At 36.9% G+C, this 26,690-nt stretch overlaps 1 protein-coding gene and 1 non-coding gene across 2 annotated transcripts in view; both read right to left on the bottom strand.

Annotated features, from left to right (window-relative positions):
- Positions 1-26,209, bottom strand: part of eprs1 (glutamyl-prolyl-tRNA synthetase 1) — a 33,338-nt gene extending 7,129 nt beyond the window's left edge. Inside the window, 24 exon segments of the mRNA XM_048192341.1 lie at positions 718-927; positions 1,030-1,081; positions 1,391-1,659; positions 1,741-1,971; positions 2,280-2,525; positions 3,877-4,104; positions 4,242-4,631; positions 4,730-4,847; positions 5,769-5,881; positions 6,453-6,660; positions 9,286-9,422; positions 9,567-9,677; positions 13,645-13,704; positions 15,017-15,101; positions 15,207-15,440; positions 17,768-17,939; positions 18,026-18,218; positions 19,412-19,538; positions 20,915-21,015; positions 21,275-21,408; positions 22,106-22,262; positions 22,371-22,470; positions 22,639-22,723; positions 26,023-26,209. Coding sequence (XP_048048298.1) covers positions 718-927; positions 1,030-1,081; positions 1,391-1,659; positions 1,741-1,971; positions 2,280-2,525; positions 3,877-4,104; positions 4,242-4,631; positions 4,730-4,847; positions 5,769-5,881; positions 6,453-6,660; positions 9,286-9,422; positions 9,567-9,677; positions 13,645-13,704; positions 15,017-15,101; positions 15,207-15,440; positions 17,768-17,939; positions 18,026-18,218; positions 19,412-19,538; positions 20,915-21,015; positions 21,275-21,408; positions 22,106-22,262; positions 22,371-22,470; positions 22,639-22,723; positions 26,023-26,065 — 3,804 coding nt within the window. The 5' untranslated portion in view covers positions 26,066-26,209.
- On the bottom strand, positions 1,181-1,308 carry LOC125269423. Its single transcript, XR_007185105.1, has one exon. It is a non-coding gene; the product is annotated as a small nucleolar RNA SNORA47 (small nucleolar RNA).
- Positions 26,210-26,690: the final 481 nt, after the last annotated feature.

The following is a 26,690-nucleotide window of genomic DNA, read 5'->3' as shown; positions in this document are numbered from 1 at the left end:
GGAAAGGCCATACGCGACATAGGTGAAAGGTACATGTGGTAGACATAAGGCGGAAAACTACTGCTGTGGGGGGAAAAAAAAAACTCTCATTTTCACGTCCAACCTCAAAATCGTCCGACACCGCTTGTTTTACCTTTTTTGTAAAGGCAGTTTAACTTAGTCTTTGCACATTCACTTTGTAAACACTTGCTCAGTACTTCCACTTATACGCATAAACGCATGATCCTTTCCAACGTGATTATGTAATGCGTGGCACATCGCCAGAGCTAAGTGCAAGATGAGCATTTGAGGTTAAAAAGTATATACAATTTTTTTTTTTTTTTTTTTTTTTTTTTTAAGAAAATTACATCTTTTCTCTAGATAAGACTCTTATTCCTCGTCTGGGATCATGTAGAGCTCTTTGAAGCTGCACTGAAACTGTACATTTGGACCTTCAACCTGTTGAACCCCAGTGAAGTCCACTATATGGAGAAAAATCCTGGAATGTTTTAATCAAAAACCTTCATTTCTTTTCGACTGAAGAAAGAAAGAAACATCTTGATGACATGGGGGTGAGTAAATTATCAGGAAGTAAATTATTTTGAAGTAAACTAATCCTTTAATGCATACTTGCTGAATACAAGTATTAATTTCTTTAAAAAAAAAAAAAAAAAAAAAAAAAAAAAAAAAAAATCTGACTTCTAAGCTTCTATTCTTTCATTCTTTCCAACTCATCACCTCTGGTGCAAAATCCGCAATGTGAGTTTTCTCCTTCTCAAGGGCAGCCTGAGAGACAAACATGGGGAAGTAGCAGTTCTCCACACCCAGCTTCTTGATCTCCCGGTCAAAGAATTCTTTGATGGCATCCCAGATAGCGTACGACCAGGGCCTCAACACATAACAACCACTGACATCGTAGTACTCGATCATCTCTGCTTTAGTGATGACCTGAAACCAGCAAAGATGAAGATTTTTAAACAGCTGAACAAAATGAACTTTATAAAGATAGCTTCTTCTAACAGTTTACAAAATCATATAAGCACAGTGTACCTGTGAGTACCAATCAGCCAAGTTTTCCTCTTTCTTTGCCTCCAGTCCCAGCCTACATTTGAGAAACACAAAATAAGTGAGTGAATCTATAAATCCTTCTTGCAAATACAACATTTCCTTAATTCATAACTGAATATCCTTTAGTGAAGTGTCCATGTACACAGCTTACAGTCTGAAAGAGACATTCAGACAAGAGAGGCTGCATTCTGGGTTTAGTCTTGGAGGACAAAACCAGTTGTGGCAGTACTAACTCAACTGCAAAACTTTCTCAAGCCTCCATTTAAGTAGTTATCCATGTCTCAAGGAAACAAATAAAGGGCATTTTACACTGTACGGGTTACTTTGCGATTTTGCCTCTCACCGTGTCTGTTTCTTTGGCCCTTGGCCGTCTCCTGCTCCAGCTGCTCCAGAGTCTTGACCTTGTTGAGGTTTCTCTCCTCCCTTCTGCTGCTTACGTCCTCCTCCTCCCTGCTTTTCAGATTTGTTCTCCCTCTCCTTGCGGCTCTTGTCTTCTCCCCCCGTGTTCCCTGAGCCTCCTGGGGTAGTCACAGGCTTGTACTCCTCCCCAGTGAGGGCTTTATACTGACCCTTCAGCTCAAGCAGAGTCTTCACTGCTTTATCAACTTGATCCTAAAAATTAAATTAGAATATCATGAGCGCTAAAATAAAAATGTAATATTTAATAATGTTTGCAAACAAATTCAAACAAACCTTAGGAGCTTTCTCTGCTTTAAGACGTCTCACTTGCTCCCCCTGCTGGGCTATGTCTGAAAACAGCGCCTGAGCCTGAGGGGAGGAGCTGGATTGAGGTGGGGTGGGATTAGACTGTGCAGGGGCGGGGCCAGAGGAAGGAGACATGCCTGGTTTGTATTCCTGTCCAGTTTGCTGCTTGTACTCGGCTTTAAGACTCAACAACTGCTTCACGGCAGCATCTATCTGATCCTGTAAAAATATGAAGAATTGTTGAATACTATGTAGAATCATTTAAAAATGAAAAATTTTAAAGGGATAGTTAACCCAAAAATGAAACTTCTGTCATTACTCACTCACCCTCATGTCGTTCCAAACCCCTAAGACTTTAGTTGATCTTCAGAAAGCAAATGAAAAGCAAATCTTTCTGTCCCTCATACTTAATTGAAACTTTGTCTTGCGGGTTTAGAATGCCATGAGGGCGAGTAAATGATGACAATTCTCATTTTTGGGTGAACAAACCCTGTAAAAACTTTGACAAACTGAAAGAAGTCAGAAACCTTGGGTGCCTTGTCTGTTTTCAGTTTCCTCACAAGGTCTCCTTGTTGAGTGACTCGATCGTAAATAGACTTAGAGCTGTCAGAGGAGACAGACGCTGAAACCGTGGTGGCGGCAGGCTGAGCTGGAGCTGGAGTTGATGGAGAGCTACCAGCAGGGGGAACTCCAGGTTTGTAGTCCTGCCCTGTCACCTGCTTATATTCTGCCTTCAGAGCCAAAAGCTGCTTGACTGCTGCATCAACCTGGTCCTGAGGAGGAAAAAAACAAAATATGATGCTTTACCAACAAGTAAATTACAAATTAAACACTGTTTACTGAATAAGAAGAAAAAAAAAAAAAAGATATACATTTATATATATTAAATAAACAAACCTATTATATTTATGTTATAAACATGTATATATAAACAAATAATATGACTTAATTATATATAATAATTATATATAATATAAAGCTATTATTTGCATATAGAGTTGCACAATTCCAGGAATTTTCAAAGCTGGAAATTTCCATGGGAATTAACGGGAATATATGGGAATTAACAGGAATATATGGAAATAAACAGGGAATTTGCAAAATTGCAGGTTAGCCTATAACAGGGTACTTAAATGTAGTTGAAAAAAACATCTTGCAACATAATTTTGGAAAAACAACCATATTTAATGCAATTTTAGTTTAATTTTTACACTTCACATTCCTCACACAGCACACTACTTACTGCAGGACTATTGAGGACACACCCCCTGCATGCACTGTGCTTCCCCCAGTCCATAACATGCACATTTGATCAAAAATACAGAAAAAAAAAAAAAACTAATATTGTGAAACAACTACAATTTTAAATAATGGTATAATAATTGATATACATAAAAATATAATTTATTTCTGTGATCCAAGATGAATTTTCAGCATCATTTCTCCAGTCTTCAGTGCCACATGATCCTTCAGAAATCATTCTAACATGCTAACACAACTGTTTCCAACAATAATAACAAATAAGTATCAAATCAGTAAAATCAGACTGATTTCTGAAGAATCATGTGACACTGAAATAAATAACACATAATTGCTGCAGTAAAAATATATTTAATTTACATATTTACTAAATTAGAATTAACTGAATGCGAAAAATAAACAACTGTTATTTTATGTTATGACCAAACAAAATGTTTATATTTGTTTTTATATGATACATTTTATATAAATATTATAAATCTGTATAAATTTCCCAACATTTCCAATTAATTCCCATAAATTCCTGTTATGTTTCCAAATTGGAATATTTCCAAAATTCCCCAGGTTAAGTTCCCGTGGAAAGTTTCTGGAAACTTTCCACTCCTTTGCAACCCTATTTGCAATATATATTTAATGACATTTCTGCAACAGATATTGAGTACTATAAAACAGAAATAGGTTAGGATATATATATATATATATATATATATATATATATATATATATATATATATATATATATATATATATATATATATATATATATATATATATATATATATATACACACACACACACACAAATTATACACAAACACACATTCATATATAGAAAATCTAAGTAAAGATGTAACTATAGTCTCACTTTTGGTGCTTTCTCTGATTTCAGCTTTCTGACCAATTCCCCCTGTTCAGACACATGACCGTATATGGCAGCAGGGGAGGAGTCAGATGTAGGGGCGGGCTGTGGGGGAGATGCTGTGGGAGGAGCCGCTGTGGGAGGAGCCATGCCTGGTTTGTAGTCCTGACCAGTGAGCTGTTTGAACTCAGCTTTGAAAGCCAAGAGCTGTTTTACTGCAGCATCTACTTGCTCCTGTAAAATGAAGATGCGGTCAACAATGAAACTCTCAAAACAACCAAAAGCACCCTAAATGAAGCAGACTCTTAAAAAGTGACTGGATAGTAGAAGGCAGGCCAGAAATGCTGTATGCAACAGCAACTGAAACAGACCTTTGGTGCTTTTTCAGCCTTCAGTTTTCTGACCACCTCGCCTTGTTCAGCAACACGAGTGAACGGACAACCGGTGAAGGCGGGGCTTGGACTTCCTGCTGCAGGAGTGGGGGCAGAGCTCTTCTGTGCTGGGGTGGAAGTAGGTGGAGCCATGCCAGGTTTGTACTCCTGTCCGGTCAGTTGTTTAAACTCCGACTTCAAAGCCAAGAGCTGCTTTACAGCGGCATCCACTTGCTCTTTAGGCGCCTTGTCTGTCTTGAGCTGCCTGACCAGGTCTCCCTGAGCCACAATGCTGGAGTATAGGGAGGAAGCGTCTCCTGATGCTGATGGCGCAGGGCCGGAGACAGGAGCCGGCTTTGCTTTGCTCGGAGCAGCAGACTCAGCCTTCACCTGAAGGAAGAACAATATGACAAGAGTGATCATTTTCTTCATTGTTTGAAAACAGACTTGTCCAGAGAACAAATGGATGGATCCAATTCTGTGCTCACAGGTTTAGCAGCTGTCTGGCTCTTGCTCTTGTCCTTGGAGCCAGCAGTGGGCATCTCTTTCGTGTGTCCGTCTGGGATATAGAGCAGGACACAGGGACTCTCCTTGCAGCTGTGCGGGCTAAATATATAATCAAACAAAGTACAGAATTACAAACAGAGCATAAAAACTGAAACAAATAAATATTTAAAGTCCCCCTGTGGTGAAAATCAAGTTTTTAAATTTTATTTATATGTCTGTGTGGTGTTTTTAAATGGAAAGTCAACACCATTGCTGAGTATTTTCTCTTTAAAACAGCAGTGATTTAAAGACAGTTTCAAAAACGTGTTTCTAACATCTCAAACTACCTTGTAACCAATCATGTCAATGTGCGGGCGGGCTTTAGCATATCATTAACTATGGCCGCTCTGAAGCAGGTGAGTCTCAAATGAAGCCAGGTTATCCCGGTATATTTTTCTATTGATATGAAAAATCAGGTAGATTTTGCAATATAGCGGGTGAATTATGTATATGATGTATACTACAATGTTATGATGAACTATGCCTTTCTCCACTGACGTTGTGTTGTTTAAAGCGTTTGTAAGGATGCCAGTTTTTAGAAGTCAGCTGTCTGTGACTCTGAGATGGAGAACAGGAACATGGTTTGTAACTTTAGCAACACATTATAAGCTGTTTGATAACGTTGTCAAGCAAAAGGCTAATCATATTAATTACTGTTATGTGTCCGACGTTGTAAAAAGCAATATTGTGCAGCGTTTACCTCAGTAAGTTGACCGAGTGGATCTCTGAGCTCATGCAAATGAGTGAAGGCGGGGCTACATATACTATCCACATATACTAAATGAAGCAAGGGTGTAGAGTTATATTCAAGCTATTTTAAAAGGCATGAATTTTTTTTTTTTTTTCACAGGAAAAAAACATTTAAATATATAATTTTGGTGATCAAAGATGAGTTTTAAGGGATACAATTAGTGACCACATGTGGACTTTAAATGTTACAACAGATTTATAAGAATGTGTTAAACAGATGAGAGGTGACACCTGATTGGCTCATAAGGCTGATCACAGATATAGAAACCCCGTCTCTGCAGCTGTATGATGTCACCTTTCTTCAAGTCCTTCAAGCAAGGGTCTCCAATCATCTTCTCCTCTATCTGGAAACAGAAATTATTGTTAATACACTGCAGCATTTAAACTACATAAACTACTGTAAACACAATAAATTGATCAAAAGTGACAGTAAAGACATATTAATGCTACAAAAATTGTATTTCATATAAATGCTGTTCTTTTGAACTCTATTCAAAGAATCCTGAAAAACAAAACCATAAAAAGCAGCAAGTTTTTTTGCATTCAACATTGATAAATGTTACTTGAGTAGCAAATCAGCATATTAGAATGATTTCTGAAGGATCATGTGACACTGAAGACTGGAGTAATGATGCTGAAAATCCAGCTCTTCTCTATTTTAATATATTTAAAAATGCTACTTTAAATTGTAATAATATACAGTTAGACTGATACACATGCCTTTTTGCAATGTGATGAACAGTTAAGTCAGAATTCACGCAATTTATGTCTGTTTTATTTCCACAAATGTAGCCTAGAACAGAACTCAAAAAAAATGTGATCTTTATTTTTTTGCCATTCACACTACCAAAAAACTGCTCAACTGTGGCGCAAATGACACCAGACAACACCCCAGCAGACTTGAGTACCACACACCTTGCTGTTCTTGTTGATGTAATCCTTGAAATCATCATCCTTGCCCAAGACTGGTTTGGTTATGAGGTGCTGGTAGTTGACGCACACAGTGGGCAGGAGGGGGGCACGGCTGGATTCAGTGAGCCAGGTGATCTTAGTGGTCTTTTTATAATCAGTGTTCTCCAGGTTCAGACGACCATCTAGAGACGAGATCGCTCCACTGCTGTCCCTGCAGGCACCAAGACAGAAGACAGCACATCTACATGTAAATGCACATGTATAGGGCTGAGCAAGAATATTATAGACCTGTGTAACATTGCTTACATACCTGTAGTTCTACATTACAGTGAAATACTAAACCATAATAATAAGCCTTTAAAAATATAAATTAAGCTCTCAAGTGCACGCAAAAATCTTGAGTAGTGATTGTGACTGTTTCATCAACAACAAAAAAATGAAAATTATCCAATGATTTACTCACCCTCAAACCATCCTAGGTGAATATGACTATCTTCTTTCAGACGAACACAATCTGAGTTATATTAAAAAATATCCTGGTTCTTCCAAGCTTTATACTGGTATTGAATGGGGGGCCTGTTTTGAAGCCCAAAAAAATGCATCCATCTAGGGCTGGGCGATATATCGCATGCGATTGTCACGCGCATTTTGTCAGTAAAGCCGGTTCCCTGATTACCGCTAAATCGCCATCACCTGCTTTCAAATGGAGCGGCATTTAATAGACAGAGCCGTAGATCACTGAAAAGCCACGCAATATCGCGTTCATTATCGAAGGCGATTCATCTGCGATATGAACGCGATATTGCGTGGCTTTTCAGCCCAGCCCTACATCCATCCATCATAAATATAATCCACACGGCTCCAGTGGGTTAAAAAGGGCCTTCTGAAGTGAAGCGATGGGTTTTTGTAAGAAAAATATCCATATTTACACCTTTATAAATTCAAATAACTAGCTTCCGCCAGAGGACCGTATGCATACTGCCTAAGTCGACTTGCGCCAAATGAGTAACTCATGACGGCTCAAGCTCCTCTTCTCTTAGATCAAAATCCTCTGACATTTCTCTTTAAAAACTTCTAATTCATGACCAGTGTTTTGTTTTGCTCTATTCTCTGAGCTTCTGATAAAGTTTTAAATATGGATATTTTTCTTATGAAAACACATCGTTTTGCTTCAAAAGGCCTTTACTAACCCCCTGGATCCATATGGATTACTTTTATAACTTAGGGATGCATTTTTTGAGGCTTCAAAACATAAATCGCAGCCCCCGTTCACTACCATTATAAAGCTTGAAAGAGCCAGGATATTTTTAAATCTCCAATTGTGCTGTTGTGAGTAAATCATGGGATAATTTTCATTTTTGGGTGAACTGTCCCTTTAATAAACAAGCATTTTCTGGTTTAGTTTCAGCTGCAAAAATGAATTTCAATATAGTGGACATGCCTATAGAGACATGCACGTTAAGTTAAACGCATAAAGGCACTAATTTAGCTTCCACTCCACACACTTGGATCTGCGCCTAATAATAGAGCACATTTATCTAGGTTAACAGAGTGAGCGGCCATGTAAAGTGGCTAATGTTAGGCTACTACTTACATCATTTCAAATAACAAGTCATGTCTGAGGTTGATGAATAGGCAAACTTTTAGATTTCCAGTCTGACATAATTACCACATGGACAAGTTGTGTTATTGATCTGTCCGTCATGCACTGAAGTTTTTCTTTCTGTGACTGACTATTTAAAATTTAGTCAACGAAGCCTTTTCTCATCGAGTATTAAAGGTGCCCTAGAACCAGTTTTTACAAGATGTAATATAATTCTAAGGTGTCCCCTGAATGTGTCTGAAGTTTCAGCTCAAAATACCCCATAGGTTTTTTTAAATAAATTTTTTTAACTGCCTATTTTGGGGCATCATTAACTATGCACCGATTCAGGCTGCGGCCCCTTTAAATTGCACGCTCCTTGCAGTACATTAGCAACATGCTAACGAAACATTTATAAAGACAATTCACAAATATCACTAAAAATATCATGTAATCATGGATCATGTCAGTTATTATCGCTCCATCTGCCATTTTTCGCTATTGTTCTTGCTTGCTTACCTAGTCTGATGATTCAGCTGTGCACAGATCCAGACGTTAATACTGGCTGCCCTTGTCTAATGCCTTGAACATGAGCTGGCATATGCAAATATTGGGGGCGTACATATTAATGATCCCGACTGTTACGTAACAGTCAGTGTTATGTTGAGATTCTCCTGTTCTTCGGAGGTCTTTTAAACAAATGAGATTTATATAAGAAGGAGGAAACAATGGAGTTTGAGACTCACTGTATGTCATTTCCATGTACTGAACTCTTGTTATTCAACTATGCCAAGATAAATTCAATTTTTGATTCTAGGGCACCTTTAAGGGGCAGCCCTAGAAATATTTTATTCAGCCATGACATAAAATTGATCAAAAAATGACTGTAAAGACATTTATAATGTTAAAAAAAAATCTATTTCAAATGAATGCTTTTGAACTTTCTATTTATCAAAGAATCCTGCAAAAAAAAAAAAAAAAAAAAAAAAAAAATCACGGTTTCCACAAAAATATCAAACAACACAGCGGTTTTCAATGCTGATAGTGAAAAGAAACGTTTCTTAAGGGATCAAATCGGCATATTACAATGATTTCTGAAGGATCATGTGACACTGAAGACTGGTGTAATGCCTGCTGAAAATTTAGCTTTGACATCAAAATAATAAATAACATTTCAAAATGTATTACATCTGAAAATAGATATTTAAAATTGTACCAGAGTTGCAAAGGAGTCTTGTATTTTGAAAGTTTTACCTGTGGATTTTTGTGATGATGATGTTTCCCCAGTTGATGAAGGTCACGGTCTCACCCTCTGTGAAAGTTTCTGCGTCAGCACCCTCGATAAAGACCTTTGGCCCGTACCACACCTGCTTCATTCCCACATCTGCATTCTGCAAATCCCCACAAAATAGGATGCAACACAAATCACAAGGCCTAATTTATACCGTCTCTCTTTATACAGTATATTACCTACCTACATATGAATTTAACTACTGCCAAGTTCTTTAGAGATGTGTGCATGCAGATTTTATTACCTTGGGATGCTTGGCAACCTCTTTCATTTCCTCCTTGGCTTCAGAAATAAAGACTGGCACAACCTGCGAGCTTAGTAGGGCAGTGTATCTTGGGGCAATTGGGTCAATAACCTATACAGGGAGGGCGAGAGAGAGAGAGGGGAACAAATGATTCTTTAGATAAGAGTCCACATAAAACCAGCTTCTTTGCTCTCACATTGCTCTGAATGGTGGACAGATCAACTGATGAAACAGGATGAACAAGGACAGGTAGAGAAGAGTGATATGAAGAGCAGGGGAAGCCAAACATAATTACTGCCCAAAACTGCTTGGAGCCTTTATTTTGGTAGGTTTATAACATAAACAGTAAGTATTAATGTTATCTGACTGGGAAATGAGGGAGCTGACAACAGTTATCAGGTTTTCAGAGAGAAATCAAGAGTTTTGAAATGTGTCACTGGGGAGCGCTAAAGCTGAGTAAGTTTGACTGAACACCATGAATTGCTCTAATGTATTTTCACTTTAAAATATAGAATCTGCCAGAAGCTGTATGAGGGGTGGAAATGAGCGATAAACACAGATAGAAGCTGCAAATGAGAGGAAGTCAGAAGGAAAAAAGAGCAAGATTCCAGACCAGGGTTGTCCAAATATCAATCATTTCAGTAGGCGATACAATACCACTGAAATTTTACAGTTCTTAAGCACATCAAAAACGAACATGCTGTTAAATAGTGGTTAACCGATATATATGCAAGGCAGACATATCGGCAGATATTTGTTTTTTTCCTCCCATGTAATGATTTAAGTAGTCAGAAAAAAGAAAAAAAAGATTTGAAATCTCATATTCATGTTAACATCATAACAGACAGCAGGTCTTTCAGGTTGTAAGGTCAAACTTTTATGTTAAAAGCAGCCAGGAAATTGCAAAATATTTGTGTTTCACAGAAATTAAGAAAATCATATGGTTTGGAACGACTAAATGATGAGGGATTTTTCATTTTTGAGTGAAGAATCCATCTGCCAGATGAACAATTTGGATTTTTGTGAAAGCCGTAGATCAGGAAATAGAAAGTTATAGGGAAAGAAAGAGCAGACAACACAGGGGCAGGGGAAACACGAGGAAGAGGAACAAGAGGAAGGAGGAAGAGGAGTACCTTTTTACAGCTAACTGGCAGCTTGTAAACAGAAGAGTGAGATGCAATTTAATGTAGAACTGGGGACACAGAGCTCAGAGACAGACAGAACGGGAAGTGTTTCAATGTGATATGAAATCACAAGCATTACCGCTCATGTGCCAACCTAAATCAGGGCACTCGGACCAGAAGTTGAGCCACCAGAGGCAATGGCTAAAATTTCTCTGAACAAATTAAGATGCTTTATAATTCCTTGCTACAAAAACAACATTCCTGCTCTTAGACAAATTAGTACCAAGAGTTGATGATGTGAAAGGGTTAGTTTACCCCAAAATGAAAACTCTGTCATCATTTTCTGACCCTCATGTCATTCCAAACCTGTATGACTTTTGTTCATCTTTGAAATAATGAAACCTGATTTCTTTAACTCCACTGAAAGCTCCTCCAAACTTTAAAAGCTTCATAAAGACATTTTCAAAAAGGGGCCCATTTGAATCGAGCGATTTAATCTGACAAGTTCACTTTATAAGATGTAAAGATCCAAATTAGGCTCTACATATGAACATTGATCAAAGCACATAGTGCTTTTTTTTAGACCACTGCCCAATGTAAGGTTTGTGTTACAGCTGCCCTAGACTAACAGTATTGGTGATTACAAAAATCTTTTTTTTATGTTTCTGTAATGGTTAATCCACACGAGTAGTGTCACAGTAGTGTTTCTAATGCTAAAATATAATTATTGTTCGGATTTAATGGATTGAAAGATAGATCGCAACAAAAGCAAGTCTTTGGGAACAACTAGAAACTATTTGAGACTGTGGAAAAGTACATAAACAATGCCAGCAAGAACACAAGCTCTTATTAAGAACAAAACAGACCATACAAAATAAAAAATAAAACATCTACGTTTTTTGGTTATTATGTGTAAATAAAGACTATTTGGTCATTTCAGTTTGTTATTTGTCTAATAAATGACAGTAAAATTTTTAGTTTTAAACGTGTTTGACAGATTCCTAGAATATTTGTTTTCTCTCTTTATTATGAAAAGCGCTAATAAATTTGTTAAGCACTGTATGTAGAGCATATCATATATGATCAACGAAAGCTCATCCGTACTTGCAAGAACATATGAGGTTTGCATGTGTCAAGCATGCATGTTTGAGCTTCTGTACATCATTTTTGTATGTGCTGTGATCAATGTTTATATGTAATTATAAACGGTTTGATTTATATGGATTATTTTTAACAACGTCTTTATGAAATCTTTTAAAAGGTCAAAGGTTTTGTTGGAATGGACTTTCAATGGAGTAAAAGAAATCTCTTGGGTATCATTAAAAATATCTTAAAGGATTAGTTCACTTTAGAATTAAAATTTCCTGATAATTTATAAACCCCTGTGTCATCTAAGATGTTTATGTCTTTCTTTCTTCAGTCGAAAAGAAATGAAGGTTTTTGAGGAAAACATTCCAGGATTTTTCTCCATATAGTGGACTTCACTGGGGTTCAACGGGTTGAAGATCCAAATGTCAGTTTCAGAGCAGCTTCAAAGAGCTCTACATGATCCCAGATGAGGAATAAGAGTCTTATCTAGTGAAATGATCAGTCATTTTCTAAAAAAAAATTAAAATGTATATACTTTTTAACCACAAATGACCGTCCTGCAACTAGCTCTGCGATGCGCCACACATTACATTGGAAACATTGGAAACATTGGAATGGTCACACATGATGTAGGCGGAAGTACCGAGCAAGTGTTTACAAAGCGGACGTGCAAAGACTAGTCAAACGCCCTTTACAAAAAAAAGGTAAAACAACGATTTTCAAGTTGGAGGAGATAATGAGATTGGTACTTCCTCCTACTTCATGTGTGACCTTTCCAACATGATTACGTAATGCGTGGCGCATCGCAGAGCAATGCAAGATGAGCATTTGTGTTTAAAAAGTAAATAAATGTTTATTTTTAAAGAAAATGAGAAAATGACCGATGGTTTCTCTAGGTAAGACTCTTATTCCTCGTCTGGGATCACGTAGAGCTCCTTGAATCTGCACTGAAACTGACATTTGGACCTTTAACCCATTGGTAACTGTTGAAGTCCACTATATGGAGAAAAATCCTGAATGTTTTCCTCAAAAACCTTCATTTCTTTTTGACTGAAGAAAGAAAGACAAACATCTTGAATGACATGGGGGTGAGAAAATAAGGAAATTTTAATTCTGAAGTGAACTATTCCTTAAATTAGTATTTCCAAGATGAACTTTGGAAGGACATGAGGGCTAGTAATTGATGACAGAACTTTCATTTTTGAGTGAACTAGCCCTTTAAATCAATAATTGACCCAAAAATGAAAACAAATGTAAATGATGCATTTTTGGGTGAAGTATTCCATTTAAGAAATGGGTGAAGAAATGAATGGAAAAACTAAAGTTTGCAGCTAATGAGCAGTGTGTTAAAGAGCTCAGGTCATGCTTGATGCAGGAAATGAGGTCTAGATAACGTGTCAGACGCAGAATTACAAATGTGTGCAGCTTTTGAAAGATGGTGGCTATAAGACATGAAAGCACAAAAGCAACACAGAACAAGTGGCTCCTATTTTAATTATTACTACTTAGTTAATATTAGGAAAACTCTCAATTACTCTGACTTTAATAAACAACAAGTAAATGCAAGTGCTTTTAAGTTAGTCACAGAGAATGAGAAAGAGTGGGAGGGAGGGTGACGTGCAAATGTAAAAGGCAGAGTGAAGCACAAATTTTGAATGGCATACTGAGGGCTAGAGAGATTAGAGGCTAAACTGTTGAAAATTAGTTTCAAATTAAAGTTTTGCTTAACAGAATATTGCTGAAAGAATACAGAGATGTTAGCCAGCTATTCAGGGTATTTAAACCAGTGAATGAGTGGGATGACAAGGACCAGCTGGAGAACAGGTGCAGCCATGATGGACCCTGGACGTGGTTTTAATATTTACCTTCTTGTTGAAAGCCCAGATCTTGTCCCACTCCATATTGACTACAGATCTCGAGCCTCCCTGTAACACAGTGGAATGGACAGAAAAGAAAAATGTGAATCAGATTGATAAAAAAAAAAATTTAATCTGAAGTGTAAAGACTGCAGATGTGGAGGAAAAAAACTAACTATAATTTATATATTAAAAAAAGAAAAGGTTTAATAGCTATAAAAGCTGATTAAAAAAAACTGTTTATGGACCAATAGCTGTGTTTCCATCAAAGGTACGAATTTAACTTGTGCGCAAATTTGGGAAATCACATAAAACATTTGCTAATAAAGCACTGTTTCCATCCAGTGAGTCGAAGAGAACAAAATCATCACTTCCTGATAAACTAGCGCTAAATATCACTAAGAAAAATGGAAGTAGCTACAGTAGCCACTGTATATAATAATTTCGTATATAATAAATTACTAAACTCAAACGCTGTAATGTTACCATGCACTCAGATGCCTGGTGTTTGGCGCTTCTGGGAGGGAATTATACCGAACCACTTTAACAGACTTTGCTCAGGCATTACAGAATGACCGAAACAGCATTTCAGATGCTGTGAAACAAGATCAGTCAGCTGGTTGGTCCAGTTAAGCTGTCCCATCGCAAAGTCACGTTTTTTTTTTATGCAAATCAAGGAATTTAGTGTTTCCATCGTAGTTTATGCACGTTTTCCTATCGTATTAAAATTTATCCGTCTCAGTTGAGCTCCTAAGTTCATCCCCATTTTCAGAATTTATGCGCATCTTGGCGTTTCTATCCAGCGTTATTTTTATGCGATTTCCCAAAATGTGCATAAAAATAAGTCGATGGAAACATAGCTACTGATGTCTTCTATAAATCTGCTGTCTGCGCCATTTTATAAAATGTGCAATTTACAGAGATTTTACCAGTGCCACAGCAAAAAACAGCCATTGCTATGGTAAAATCATTGAAACAACTTTTGTATTCTTGCCCAAGAGTCATTGCAAGAAATTAGGGCTGTCAAACAATTAATCGCATACAAAATAAAAGTTTGAGTTTGCCGTATATATGTGGGTGTACTGTGTGTAATTATTATGTATATATAAATACAAACACATCCGTGTATATATTTGAGAAATATTTATCAGTATTTATTTATATTTTTATACAAATTTATATTATATATATATATAAATACATTTTTTGTACATAAATAACATATTTCTCTTAAATACATACATTAATTTGTGTGTATTTATATATATGCATATTATTTACACACATTACTCACATATATATTATGCAAACTCAAACTTTTATTTTGTATGCGATTAATCGCGATTAATCGTTTGACAGCTCCTACAAGAAATACACATACCTGAGCTGCAATGAATTGTTTGAGTCCCTCCACAGTCATTCCTCTACGTAGCACACCTCTGACTGTGGGAAAACGCGGGTCATCCCTGCAGGAAGGAAAGATGGGGAGAGCAAGAAAAACATTTTACCATGCAATCCAAAAGAGTTCTTTTCTATAAAGCGAAGACAGTGAGGGCTCTCATGATACTCACCAGCCATCCACATAGCCCTGGTCGACAAACCAGGTGAGCTTCCTCTTGGAGAGCACAGTGTTGTTAAGATTGAGTCGGGCGTACTCCCAGATGTACGGTTTACGCAGACCAATTGCATTTATTACCCAGTAGTACTGCTCGTCTCTGTCATGGTACTCAGTGGTACGCAAGGCATGAGTCACCCCCTCAACACTGTCCACAATGGGGCATGCAAAATCGTATGTGGGGTACACTCTGGATGGAAGGAGTGAAAAAGAAAAGTATAAGAAGAACATCAATGAGGGCCATCATTTGGCCATATTCAGTAGCATGTATAACACAGTGACAAATTTGTTAATAAAAACAATGATGGAAAATGTTTGATGACAACCTTTTTTTCCCCGTGACTAGGACACAGATGACACCAACATCCCTAAACACTTACTGTGAATATATCAACACTCAGTATTGAAGAAAATGTCCTAATCCTTTAAATGTCCTAATTGATGTAAGGCCTAATTAGTAGGGGTGTAACAATACATCGATATAGATCATCGATCTAATGTCTAACGATCCGATGCATCGATGCAATGCGTAAAAAAAAAAAATCGATACCTGTGGGCTAATTATAGAGGCACCTTTGTTTTAACACTCTTCACATTTTCACACAATATCAGTCTATGCATTATCGCCAACGCGTGCATTCTCATTTAAACTACCTTTCAGAACTTGTGAAAGACACTCGGGACAGTTGATGGAACTGTCACTGAAAGAATATGGTCAATAAACTGCCGCATAGGAGCGCCGTGCGCTGTGACTCTGTGTTGCTTCAAGCGCATCATTCTGCACACGGAAAGCGCGTAAGTGCTTTGTGCCGCTCTGTATTAGAGCCTTTATAATACATTTGCACAATGAAAGAATATTAATAGCCTGTCTGTCCTGTTTTGTCCTACCTATAATATGTTGTTGCTTCATTAAAAACCTGCGCTATACATTTAAAAGAAATGTCTTTTAATTATGTGTGTGTGTATATGTATTCCTTGTTTATCAGTTTTTTGACATTACACATTTTAGCACAGAACTAAAATACTTTCTTGACTGTTGTCATGTCATAAGCTGTCATTAGATTACTGTGTGAATTTTTTATTTGTGGATGTCCGAATCAGGGTTCAGGATGTGAAATTTTGAAATAAATGTTTGTTATATATTTTGGTTGCAGTTGTGAGTTAATAAAAATGTAACTGGTTGTGTAAAATAGGCTCAAAATATTGAAATATTGATCGAATCGAATCATAATCATATCACAGAACTTTTTGAGGTATCGGAAAATATCGAATCGCTGGCTAAGAGAATTGATATTGTATCGAATCGTGATGAACTGTCCGATTTACACCCCTACTAATTAGGGCTGCACGATTTATCACGATAAAAATCGCACACGATATAGCAAAGGCTGCAATTATTTAATGCGCAGCTTGTCAGTGCTTTACGGCTCTATAATCAGTAGTAAATGCTTCTCCACCTGAAAGCCAGATGGCGCTCTTGCGCAGAAACTCAAAATATGCCCTGCCGCAGAAGATAGCATGCATCCTATTGCTGTAGCTGAATAAACAGAAGATTGAAATGCTTTGATTGATTAAACATGACTAATACAGAGACTGCCTTATTCTGTGTAAGAAGCCACATCATCTAACAGAAGGATGCTCAACTGTCGTTATGAAGTGAGTTGGGAGTAAAATGTTATTAAATGTTTTCTTTTGTTGGGCAATAAATGCTTCTCATGTCTGAAAAGATGTTTGACGTGTGTTGCTTTTTTGAAATGTACATTATAAGCAACTCAAACTCGCAGTGCTTTTAGATAGATTAGCATTTGGAGCCATACTTCATTGACAAGTCACGCATAAAAAACAATCACAGCCTTTGCGATTTCATAATCGCACTAAGAATCGCATTAAAGCGTTAATCACGTTCAAGTTCAATGTTATTTTTGGTATCGTGCGATATATCGTGCAGCCCTAGGCCTAATCCTGGCTTAATCTAAGATATATATGTAAAACCGGGCCTAAGTCAACTAAAACATGACTAAAAAAACCCAACAACAAACAGATTGGTTGACTAAAATGATAAAAAAAAAAAAATATATATATGAACAATTAGCGTTGCACACCTGTAGGTAATAGATAGGTGCGTAGGAAAAAAAGACTGGTATAGTCAAAATATGAAAAAACAGGAAAATCCCACACACTATCAACTTGCAAAACAATGAAAAAGGTACCTTTTTTATTGTTTTGCAAGTTGATAGTGTGCGGGATTTTCCTGTTTTTTAAAAAAAAATAAAAAAATAAAAAAGGACATTTGACAAGACTAAGACCAAATAAAAAATAGCTAGTATGCTGGAAAAACTAGTACAGTTGTGGTCAGAATTATTGGCGCCCTTGGTAAATATGATCAAATGTGACTGTAAAAATAAATCTGCATTGTTTATCCTTTTGATCTTTAATTCATAAAATTAGCAAAAATCTAACCTTTCATTGAAGGAAAAGAATTTTAATTCTGACCACAACTGTATGTCGTTCACTCACTTGTAAGTGTTGCCGGTGCGAGGATGAGCAGCGTTCTTGCAGCGGTACAGTGTAGGGTCACGCATGCAGCCGTTGTTGGAGCTCATGTCAATCTTCGCTCTCATGCAGCAGGTCTGGCCAAACTCTGTGCCTTTCTTCATCTCCTCCCACATCTGCATGTTCTTCTCCACAGCTGACAAGAGACGAACAATATGTTCAGTATAAAACCTCAAATTACTGTGAAAAAACAATAACAAGACCAATACTGGTAATGCTCACAGTTGGTACGGTTGCGAGACTCGACCCTTTGCTCCCTTTCTTGTTTCATGACGTCTGGAGGAGTGTCGTCTATGTAGGCCTTGCCCTCCTGTAGAAGTTTCTCCCCCATGCGCTGGATAGCAGGAAAGTGATCGCTTGTGTAGGTGAACTGGTCTGGTTTGATCTGTAGCATGGCCACGTCCTCCAAGATGACCTGCAGCAAAAGTTGTTAGCTTAGCCAGGGGTGCAAAAGATAATTATTTGGAAGTTGCATGTTTTAGACATGTATTGAGCCTTGGTGCTCATGCCAAAGATGCAGGTACAGTTTAAATACTGTGTTAACCCTTTAAGACCTGAAGGCTTTTTTAGAGGTTTTTTTTTTTTTTCTCTGAGCGACACACACAAAAGTAAAGACTCATAACTCCAAAACTGTAGCAAGGAGAGTCAAAAGGTAGGTATCATTTGATAGAACCCTTTTTAAGAAAATATAAATTACATTACATTTGGACATTTTCTTGCTGAGAAACAGCTGATAAAAGACAAAAAATATATATAATTTTTTTAATAATATTTTTTTTTTTATTTGACATGGAATAACTCAGGAACGCAATAAGATTGGATTAAAATTCTTTTTTGGTGATGCTCTCCTACATGTGAGCTGCATCTGGTTGAAATTTCATGGAGATAGCATAAAGTATAGTTTAATAAATTGTTATTCATTTTTTCCGCAGCTAGGTGGCGCCAACGGGCGGTAAACTCCAGTTTAGAGGCACTTCTCAACACTCAATAGGAGTTTTTCAAAATGGTTAGATGCATTAAAAAGATGAGATTCTAAGCTTTTATATGATATCTATTTTGTGGAGGGATGGGTCTGGGAACATTGGATATTGGATAGAGCAAAGTATGTTAAATCATTCCGTGAGTAATATCTTGTGATCAACGTAATATATTATGTTGATTTTGGATTCATTTTAATCTTGAGAATCTGATTTAAATATTGATGTGCCATTTTTTATCTATGCATTTTTCATGAAGTTATGAGCACATGAAATATACATATTTGTATTCAGTTAGCGGCTGTGCTATTTTTGTTGTAAATGCATATGACTCAGACTCATTAGAGGGTGAAAACAACGCAACAGAAGCATGTTGGAGGCTTGATATGAAAGTTTAAAGTCTCTGGTTTTGTATGCAAAAATAATTTTTGTGCTATCTATATGGATTCAATTTTTATTGGCTCTTAAAAAGAGACAAGCAAATGGGAGCGCCGACGCTCCATCCGGTCTTAAAGGGTTAATTAATGTGAGGAAACCCTAAATAAAACTTTATTTTTTGGGGTAAAAGAGTATAAATGGGCTATTTATAGAGTACATGAGAAATAACTGTGTATGAAAGCAGGCAAAATACCTTCTCGAAGTCCTCTTTCTCCTTCTCAGGGTTGGTGTCATCAAAACGCATGATGAGCTTGCCCCTGAAATTGACCTGGTAGTGCTGGTTGAGTAGAGCTGCCTTGGCATGACCAATGTGCAGGTATCTGCGATGGAAATTAAGTTTTGAAAGCTTTAGCAATTTATGTTTTCTCAAATTGTTATTTAAGTGCATCAATAGTTTGGCTCCTGAACCCCTGAGTACATTTATCCAGAGACCAAACAGCAGTAGAGTGACAAGAGGTTCCTCAAATCAAAACTGTAAAATCCCACAGTGCAGAACATCTTTTGGCAAATCAGCCTTTTCTTACAGGGCTTGTAAACTGTGGAACTCATTGCCCACAGAGATTAAGATCATTTCTGAGTTTAAAATGTTCACCTCTAGGCTTAAGGCTTGGCTGAAAACAAACCAAAACTGTACCCATTTTGTAGATGTCTGAACGTGAATAAGTGAGTTTTGAATATGTAAAATGGCATTGTGTATTTTTTCTTAGAACTGAATATTGTGTTTTTATAGTAGAAAGGCCCATCCAGGGACGGGAGTTGAAAATTAGCACTTGCTATAAACTCTATGTGCATCACATCGGCTGCAAACTTTGTTCTGTAACTATGTTTGATTGCATTGTCCCTGTCAAATAAACAAATAAAAAAAAAAAAAAAAAAACCATATCAGAGACGCACTAATTTACACAATCTTTCAAAAGTCTTTTAAAAAAAAAAAATTAAAAGGGGACATATCATGAAAATGTGACTTTTTCCATGTTTAAGTGCTATAACCGGGTCCCCAGTGCATCCACCAACTTAAAAAATGTAAAAAATAAATAAATAAATAAATAAAAAAGGACACCCAGTAACTTTGTTTTGGCAAGCCTTTCTCTGCAAGCATGTAAAAAAGGAGCTGCTCAGATTTCTTTCCCCTAGTCATGTAGGAAGGGCATCTTATTATAATATCACTGCTGCTTAATCTACACGTTTCCACACACAGCGCCGTTTGAGCAAAGCATGCTAACTGTTCTGTCATTGGCTGCACAAACAAGCACAGAACACTATTTAGAGTCTCGTTAGCTTCGATAGCCTGAAAGTTGATCCTGGCAAGCTTGACTGCTAAAAAAGGAGCGTTTCTGCCAGAGTGATATTTTGGAAAAAAACATTAGGCCATTCACAGCATTTGACAGCAATCATAAATGTTAACTTGGTGTGTATGTCTCTGTTTGGCAAACAGGTACGCTATACATAGTGGCCGTCCATACACGGTTTTGCACAAAAGAAATTAGATGACGGCACATGCTAGTGGATGAGTTGAATCAACTCCACAGCAACTACATAAATTTATCCACTAACCATTCAGAAACGTCCAGTTTCATTCTAAAAGTTGTAACTTCTTCCTGAGTCTCTCCATCAGTGTCGACTCCGGTTTGAACAATGTAAGGCTTAGATATATTGTGTGAAAGACTTTTATTGTCTAAGCATTAAGGCTACTTACCCACTAGCCTCAGGTGGAAACCGCACAATCACTTTGCCCATCTCAGCACCAGGCAGCTCCACAAACTTTCCTAGATCCTGCTTTTTTTCCTTCTCCACAGGCTAAAAACATAGTTTGGAACTTTAAAAAGGGATCAGTGTAGGAGATGCATTGCATGTTTGTGGTTTAAAGTTACTAAAAACCATGCAAATGAACAACTTCATTAACATTTAAAAGGTATGCTCCAAGTTCAAAGTCAATTTTAGCTTTAAACATAAAAGTGGCTTGCTTTCAAACTTTTTTTTCTTCTTTTTTTTTTTCCCAAAAGGACAGGCACAACTGCAATAGTCTGTCAATAAGCAAACAAAATAATAAACTCACAGTGGCTTTGCTGGGGGCGATCTTGCTGGCCCATTTACTGCCCACAGAACTGAATGGCACCTGAGAGCTCAGGAACGAAAACCAGCGGCACAGATGCGGGTGGGAGCTTGGCTTGGCCTGTGACTCGCCATTTCCTTGAGGAATTATGTTATGCAAATGTTAAGATGTCTTGATTTGGCATATATTTATGCATCAAAATCTGCTAAGGAGTAATGATGGAACAACAGTTTTATACATTTTTCACTATTATTTACAACAGGATCTGCATTTTCAGGGGTTTAAATAAAAGATTTTTGTTATAAGTGTATAAGACGACCATTTGTGGTTAATAAGTACATACATTTTTATGTTTTTTAGAAAATGACCGACGGTTTCTCTAGATAAGACTCTTATTCCTCGTCTGGGATCATGTAGAGCTCTTTGAAGCTGCACTGAAACTGACATTTGGACCTTCAACCCAATGAACCCTGTTGAAATCCACTATATGGAGAAAAATCCTGGAATAATTTCCTCAAAAACTTTAATTTCTTTTCGACTGAAGAAAGAAAGACATGAACATCTTAGATGACATGGGGGTGAGTAAATTATCAGGACATTTTAATTCTGAAGTGAACTAATCCTTTAAGGCAGTTATTAAACTTTGATCAAGTGTTGATTAATTTTCAATAAAACATGATCGGCTCAGAATCGGAATGATGCAAGACTGACCATCCGGTCACCGATCCGGGCCAATCATGCGGCCCATTTCTGATCCCTGGCCGGTCAATCGGTGCATCTCAAATAAATAAAAAAAATATATAGTCTAATTTCTCTCATAGCCAAATTACTGACCTTTAAGAGCAGCCCAGATGCAGAGGTCAGCCAGTGTCACACTGTGACCCACCAGGAAGGTTCTCAGTGCCAGAGCTTTATCCAGATCTGCCAGAGCAGAAGACAGATCTGACTGACCACAGAGACGACGGGCACTGAACTCCAGCCAGTGATCAACCTGCAAAAGACAGAACATAATCAACAACATTGTTAACCGATGAAATAACTGTAACATGCTATAGAGAGTCAGTGGAATGTCGTCATCTAAATGATTCCCAAACCTAACCTCAGTTTGCTCCATCATGTTGGAACCATACAGTCCCAACGCCGGAGCCACTCGGGCGAGATAACGCGTGATGGAGTTCACGTCACTGAACTGCACCTGACTGAAGGAGACACACCGAATGGAAGAAATAAGACAGAATGATGCATATAAATGACAAAACAAGAAAAATGTGTGTATGTGTATACTCCTGATGTGTCGATAAAACTCTATAATTATTATATTATAGATAAGACATGCTCTTCTACTCTCAAACAGGCCATATACTCACTCAGAGACATGGAGCATGGTGTCTTTGCCCTCCTCCACAGAAAGATTGACGCTGCCCTTCACATGTTCAGCAGTCAACAGTGCCCCTACAGGCAGAGAGGTGAATTACAGAGAAAACAGGCAATGTAAATCTAATACTGTACCAGCTGTATGCAAAGCCATGCAAACACAAAACCAAGCTGAAATTTACATGCTCCTGCATTATAAAAAATTAACATAACTTCCTGATTTATACTTCACTGTTGCCCTTCTTTTATGTACAACATTACCTAATACATTGAAAAATTAAATTGATGCATTGCAAACAAATACTCCTTAAACTGAACTGTCACAATAATATTAATTTACACATTTTCTTTAATCATGAAAGGTTGAGCGAGCAGACAATAACAAGCCCAACCTTAAATGTAACAGAAACAGGTGTGCTTTCATAATAATGTCATAGTCATAATAACATGTCAAGGCCTCAAAACAACAACAAAAAAATAAGACAAACCAAACTGGTCCATCTAGATTCTGTGCTTATGAAACACTTTGCAAATCATTTTTGTGGTTCATCTGCTTCTGAATAAACCTTTATGAACAGCCTGTATTATTCTGATCCTATATCGCAAACAGCAGAGCAGGGCCGTAACCACCACAGGCATTGAGGGGGACAAGCCACTCCCATTCATTTCTTCATGCTGCTCTCCATTACACAGCACTGTCAGGATGACAGATAGTTTACAGTTTTAGGCTGGTCTGCCTCAGCTCTCTAACGTCAATGTCAAAATGATGGCCAATCAGATAAAAGAAGGCGGGGCCTACTGCTCACTGAAGACGCGTGTGAATTTACAACGCAACACTTAGTTTTTAAAGTGAAAGAGTGTGTGCATGGTAAGATATAATTAGCTAAACACTGATTTATTATTTTACGATGGAAATGTTTAACGACCCACAGTAACATGCAGTGATGCAAAATACTCAGCTTATGGAATTTCTACATTTTGAATTGAAAATATGCTATCATTTAAATGAGGTCACTCATAACTGAAAGTGATGAGAAAAGATATGTTGTTTTTTTTTTTTTTTTCATTTTTTTGACATATTAGACATACAAACAGGAGTAAATGTGTGCATATTTTAATGGACTATATACTATAATCAGACCTAGAACTTCTTCTACTGTTCTTATTTATTTTTTATTCCCTTAAATCCATTATAAACCAATGTTTAATTTCTTTAAATAAAAATAACAGCCACCCTAAAAAAATTAATAAAATTAAAAAAAAAAACCTTGTCAAGCCCCCCCACCCCCTGAATCATTTAAAAAAAAAACACTGATTTATTCAGTAATAAAAGAAGTGAAGTATTTATGAGCAAGTCATTGAATCATTCATTCAAAGAAACAGATTTTTCGGTCTTACACACCCGTAAGACCTTCGTTCATCTTCGGAACACAAATTAAGATTTTTTTTTGATAAAATCAGTGAGGCCTTCATTGACAACAAGATATTTAACACTTTCAGATGCCCAGAAAGCTACTAAAGCCATATTTAAAACAGATCATGTGACTACAGTGGTTCAACCTTAATGTTATGAAGCGACGAAAATACTTTTTGTGCGCCAAAAAAACAAAATAACGACTTTATTCAACAATTTCTAGTGATGGACAATTTCAAAACACTGCTTCATGAAGCTTCGAAGCTTTATGAATCTTTTGTTTCGAATCAGTGGTTCGGAGCGTGTATCAAACTGCCAAAGTCACATGATTTCAGTAAACGAGGCTTATGTCATAAGTGTTTTGAAATTTCAATGGTTCACCACTGGGGGGAGGGGGTCGATGAATATCTTCATTTGTGTTCTGAAGATGAATGAAGGTCTCACGGATTTGGAACAACATGAGGGTGAGTAATTAATGACAGAAATTTAATTTTAGGGTGAACTAACCCTTTATTTTTTTTATTTTTTTTAATAGACTGCAGCAATTAACATTTTGTCAGAATCTCTAGTAAACAAATTATTATATTATTTAGTTGTCTGTCCAGAATTGTAAGAGAATCATGATCAGTTTGAAACAACAACAACAACAAAACAATAGTGATTCTCAATTTATTTAGAAAAGTTTTGTTTTTAGGTAAGACATGGAGATCTTTCTGCAAGAATGCAATGAGAAAATATCCAAAAAATAAATTATCTATTTTTTTTAAGTTTATTTAATTATGAGCTTAATTATATGTTTTTAAAATGATTGTTTTGGTTTCATTTTATTATTTAAATGTGTTATTGGTTTTCAAATGCACATTCCACTTTTTCAAGACTTTGTATTAAATGTTTATTTTGAATTTGACTTAATCAAATACAATATATTTATACTCTGTGCTACTTGTAACAATATGAACATGAAGGAAATAATGTTATCACACAATACAGTCAAATGGGACACACTTTACAACAGGGCTACATTAGTTAAATACACTAGATAAAACTAATATCAATAAGCACTGTTTATAGCATTTATTAATATAAAATTCTCACTAGAATTTTAAAATTAAACTTTTTTTAAAAGCTGAAACTAGATACTGCAGCTAGATACTATTGCCTCAATACACATCTGCATGAATATTATGCAAGCATTTGGCATGTATGTTAGTTCTCTGAATTTCATTTATGATGAAAATCAGGTTTGACAATTAAGGTGTAACCAAAATTTACTGCACAAAACCTGTCACACCCATTTTCGTTTTGGTTTATCTCACTGATTTTGCAAAGATTTTAGTAAGCAAGTCCACTTAATTTTTAATTTCTAATTTTACTCTGGCAACACTATTAAAAAGATTACACATATACAAACAAAGATTTATAACAGAAAGAGAGTGATGATCCTGCTGCTTAAGAGAGGCGTGGAGTAAACAGATTCAGACAGCTCTTTCAAATGACTTGCATCAGCCGGTGACACAGCTTCTCCAGCACTGGATGGCGCACTTTAATTCATTAAGCAAACAATAAATCTCATTCAGCAGCTATAACGACATTTTTCACATCTTAGATACATGGTAGAACATCTCTAAACTCAAGGAAACCTTCGTTTTGCTCTGTGCATCACTGCAAAACTCACAAAGCTCCCTTCATAATAATGAAAACATGCAAAAATTTAACTTCTGAATCACTTTTAGGGAAGCAGTGCCAAACTAGCACTACTGTAAATGATCTTGCTTTGAATCTATTAAAATTGAAAAGCGGTGAAAAGCCCTATGAACACTGTGAATGGCAGACAGATAATTTTAGATCATGCCACGACGGCACGAGGATATTCTGCGTGTCAGTCAATTGAGCCGATGCGCGAGATCATCTGCAAAATGCAATGTAGCTTGTAATATATGCAAAACACCGCATTTGTACTTACCTAGAGGTGGGTTGCTGCTGTTTATAGTCAAGTTTAGTGCCATGTCGTTGCTCCCGGTCTTCTCGTAGTGGCCCTGTCACACTTCCAGCACCAAACTACTTCACGAGCCGCAAAGCTGCTCAGCGCCGCCTGCTGTCAGAGCGCAGCAGTAGAACGGCACGGGTAACACGAGACCTCGAAACAATGGTTCCGGTGTTCCGCTGCCAAATTCTTACCCCCCTCGATTAAATCGCTACTTGATTGCCTAATCCTAACCCCTCTCCCCCATAGACATTATAATGTTTATGCTGTACCCCACATCTAATCCTGAACCTACCAATACTGGGGGGGTGATAATCTGACAGGGGTCAGAAATCGGCACAACACATGGTCCGGTCATTTTCGTTTGCTATGTTCCCCCACGTGTTATTGTTTGTGCCCCATATTTCTTTTGAAATTTTTAAAATAGGTCATATTTAATCTTAAAAAAAAAAAAAAAAAAAAAAAAAAAAAAACATATAATAAGTCACAATTGTGAGGTTTACAGTCTTAAAAATCTGCAATTATGAGAATGTGTGTGTGTGTGATACATTGCAAAAGAGACTATGCTTGTAAATCACTATGCTTCCTAAAGATGGCGGTACAAGCCTTGAAAATGCATCGACGTATTTTAGCTCGGTGTCTGTAAA

The sequence above is a fragment of the Megalobrama amblycephala genome, linkage group LG5 (genome assembly GCF_018812025.1).
Source record: "Megalobrama amblycephala isolate DHTTF-2021 linkage group LG5, ASM1881202v1, whole genome shotgun sequence".
NCBI lineage: Eukaryota > Metazoa > Chordata > Actinopteri > Cypriniformes > Xenocyprididae > Megalobrama > Megalobrama amblycephala.
The sequence above is the reverse complement of the archived record's forward strand: the minus strand, read 5'-3'. Positions and strand labels throughout refer to the sequence as shown.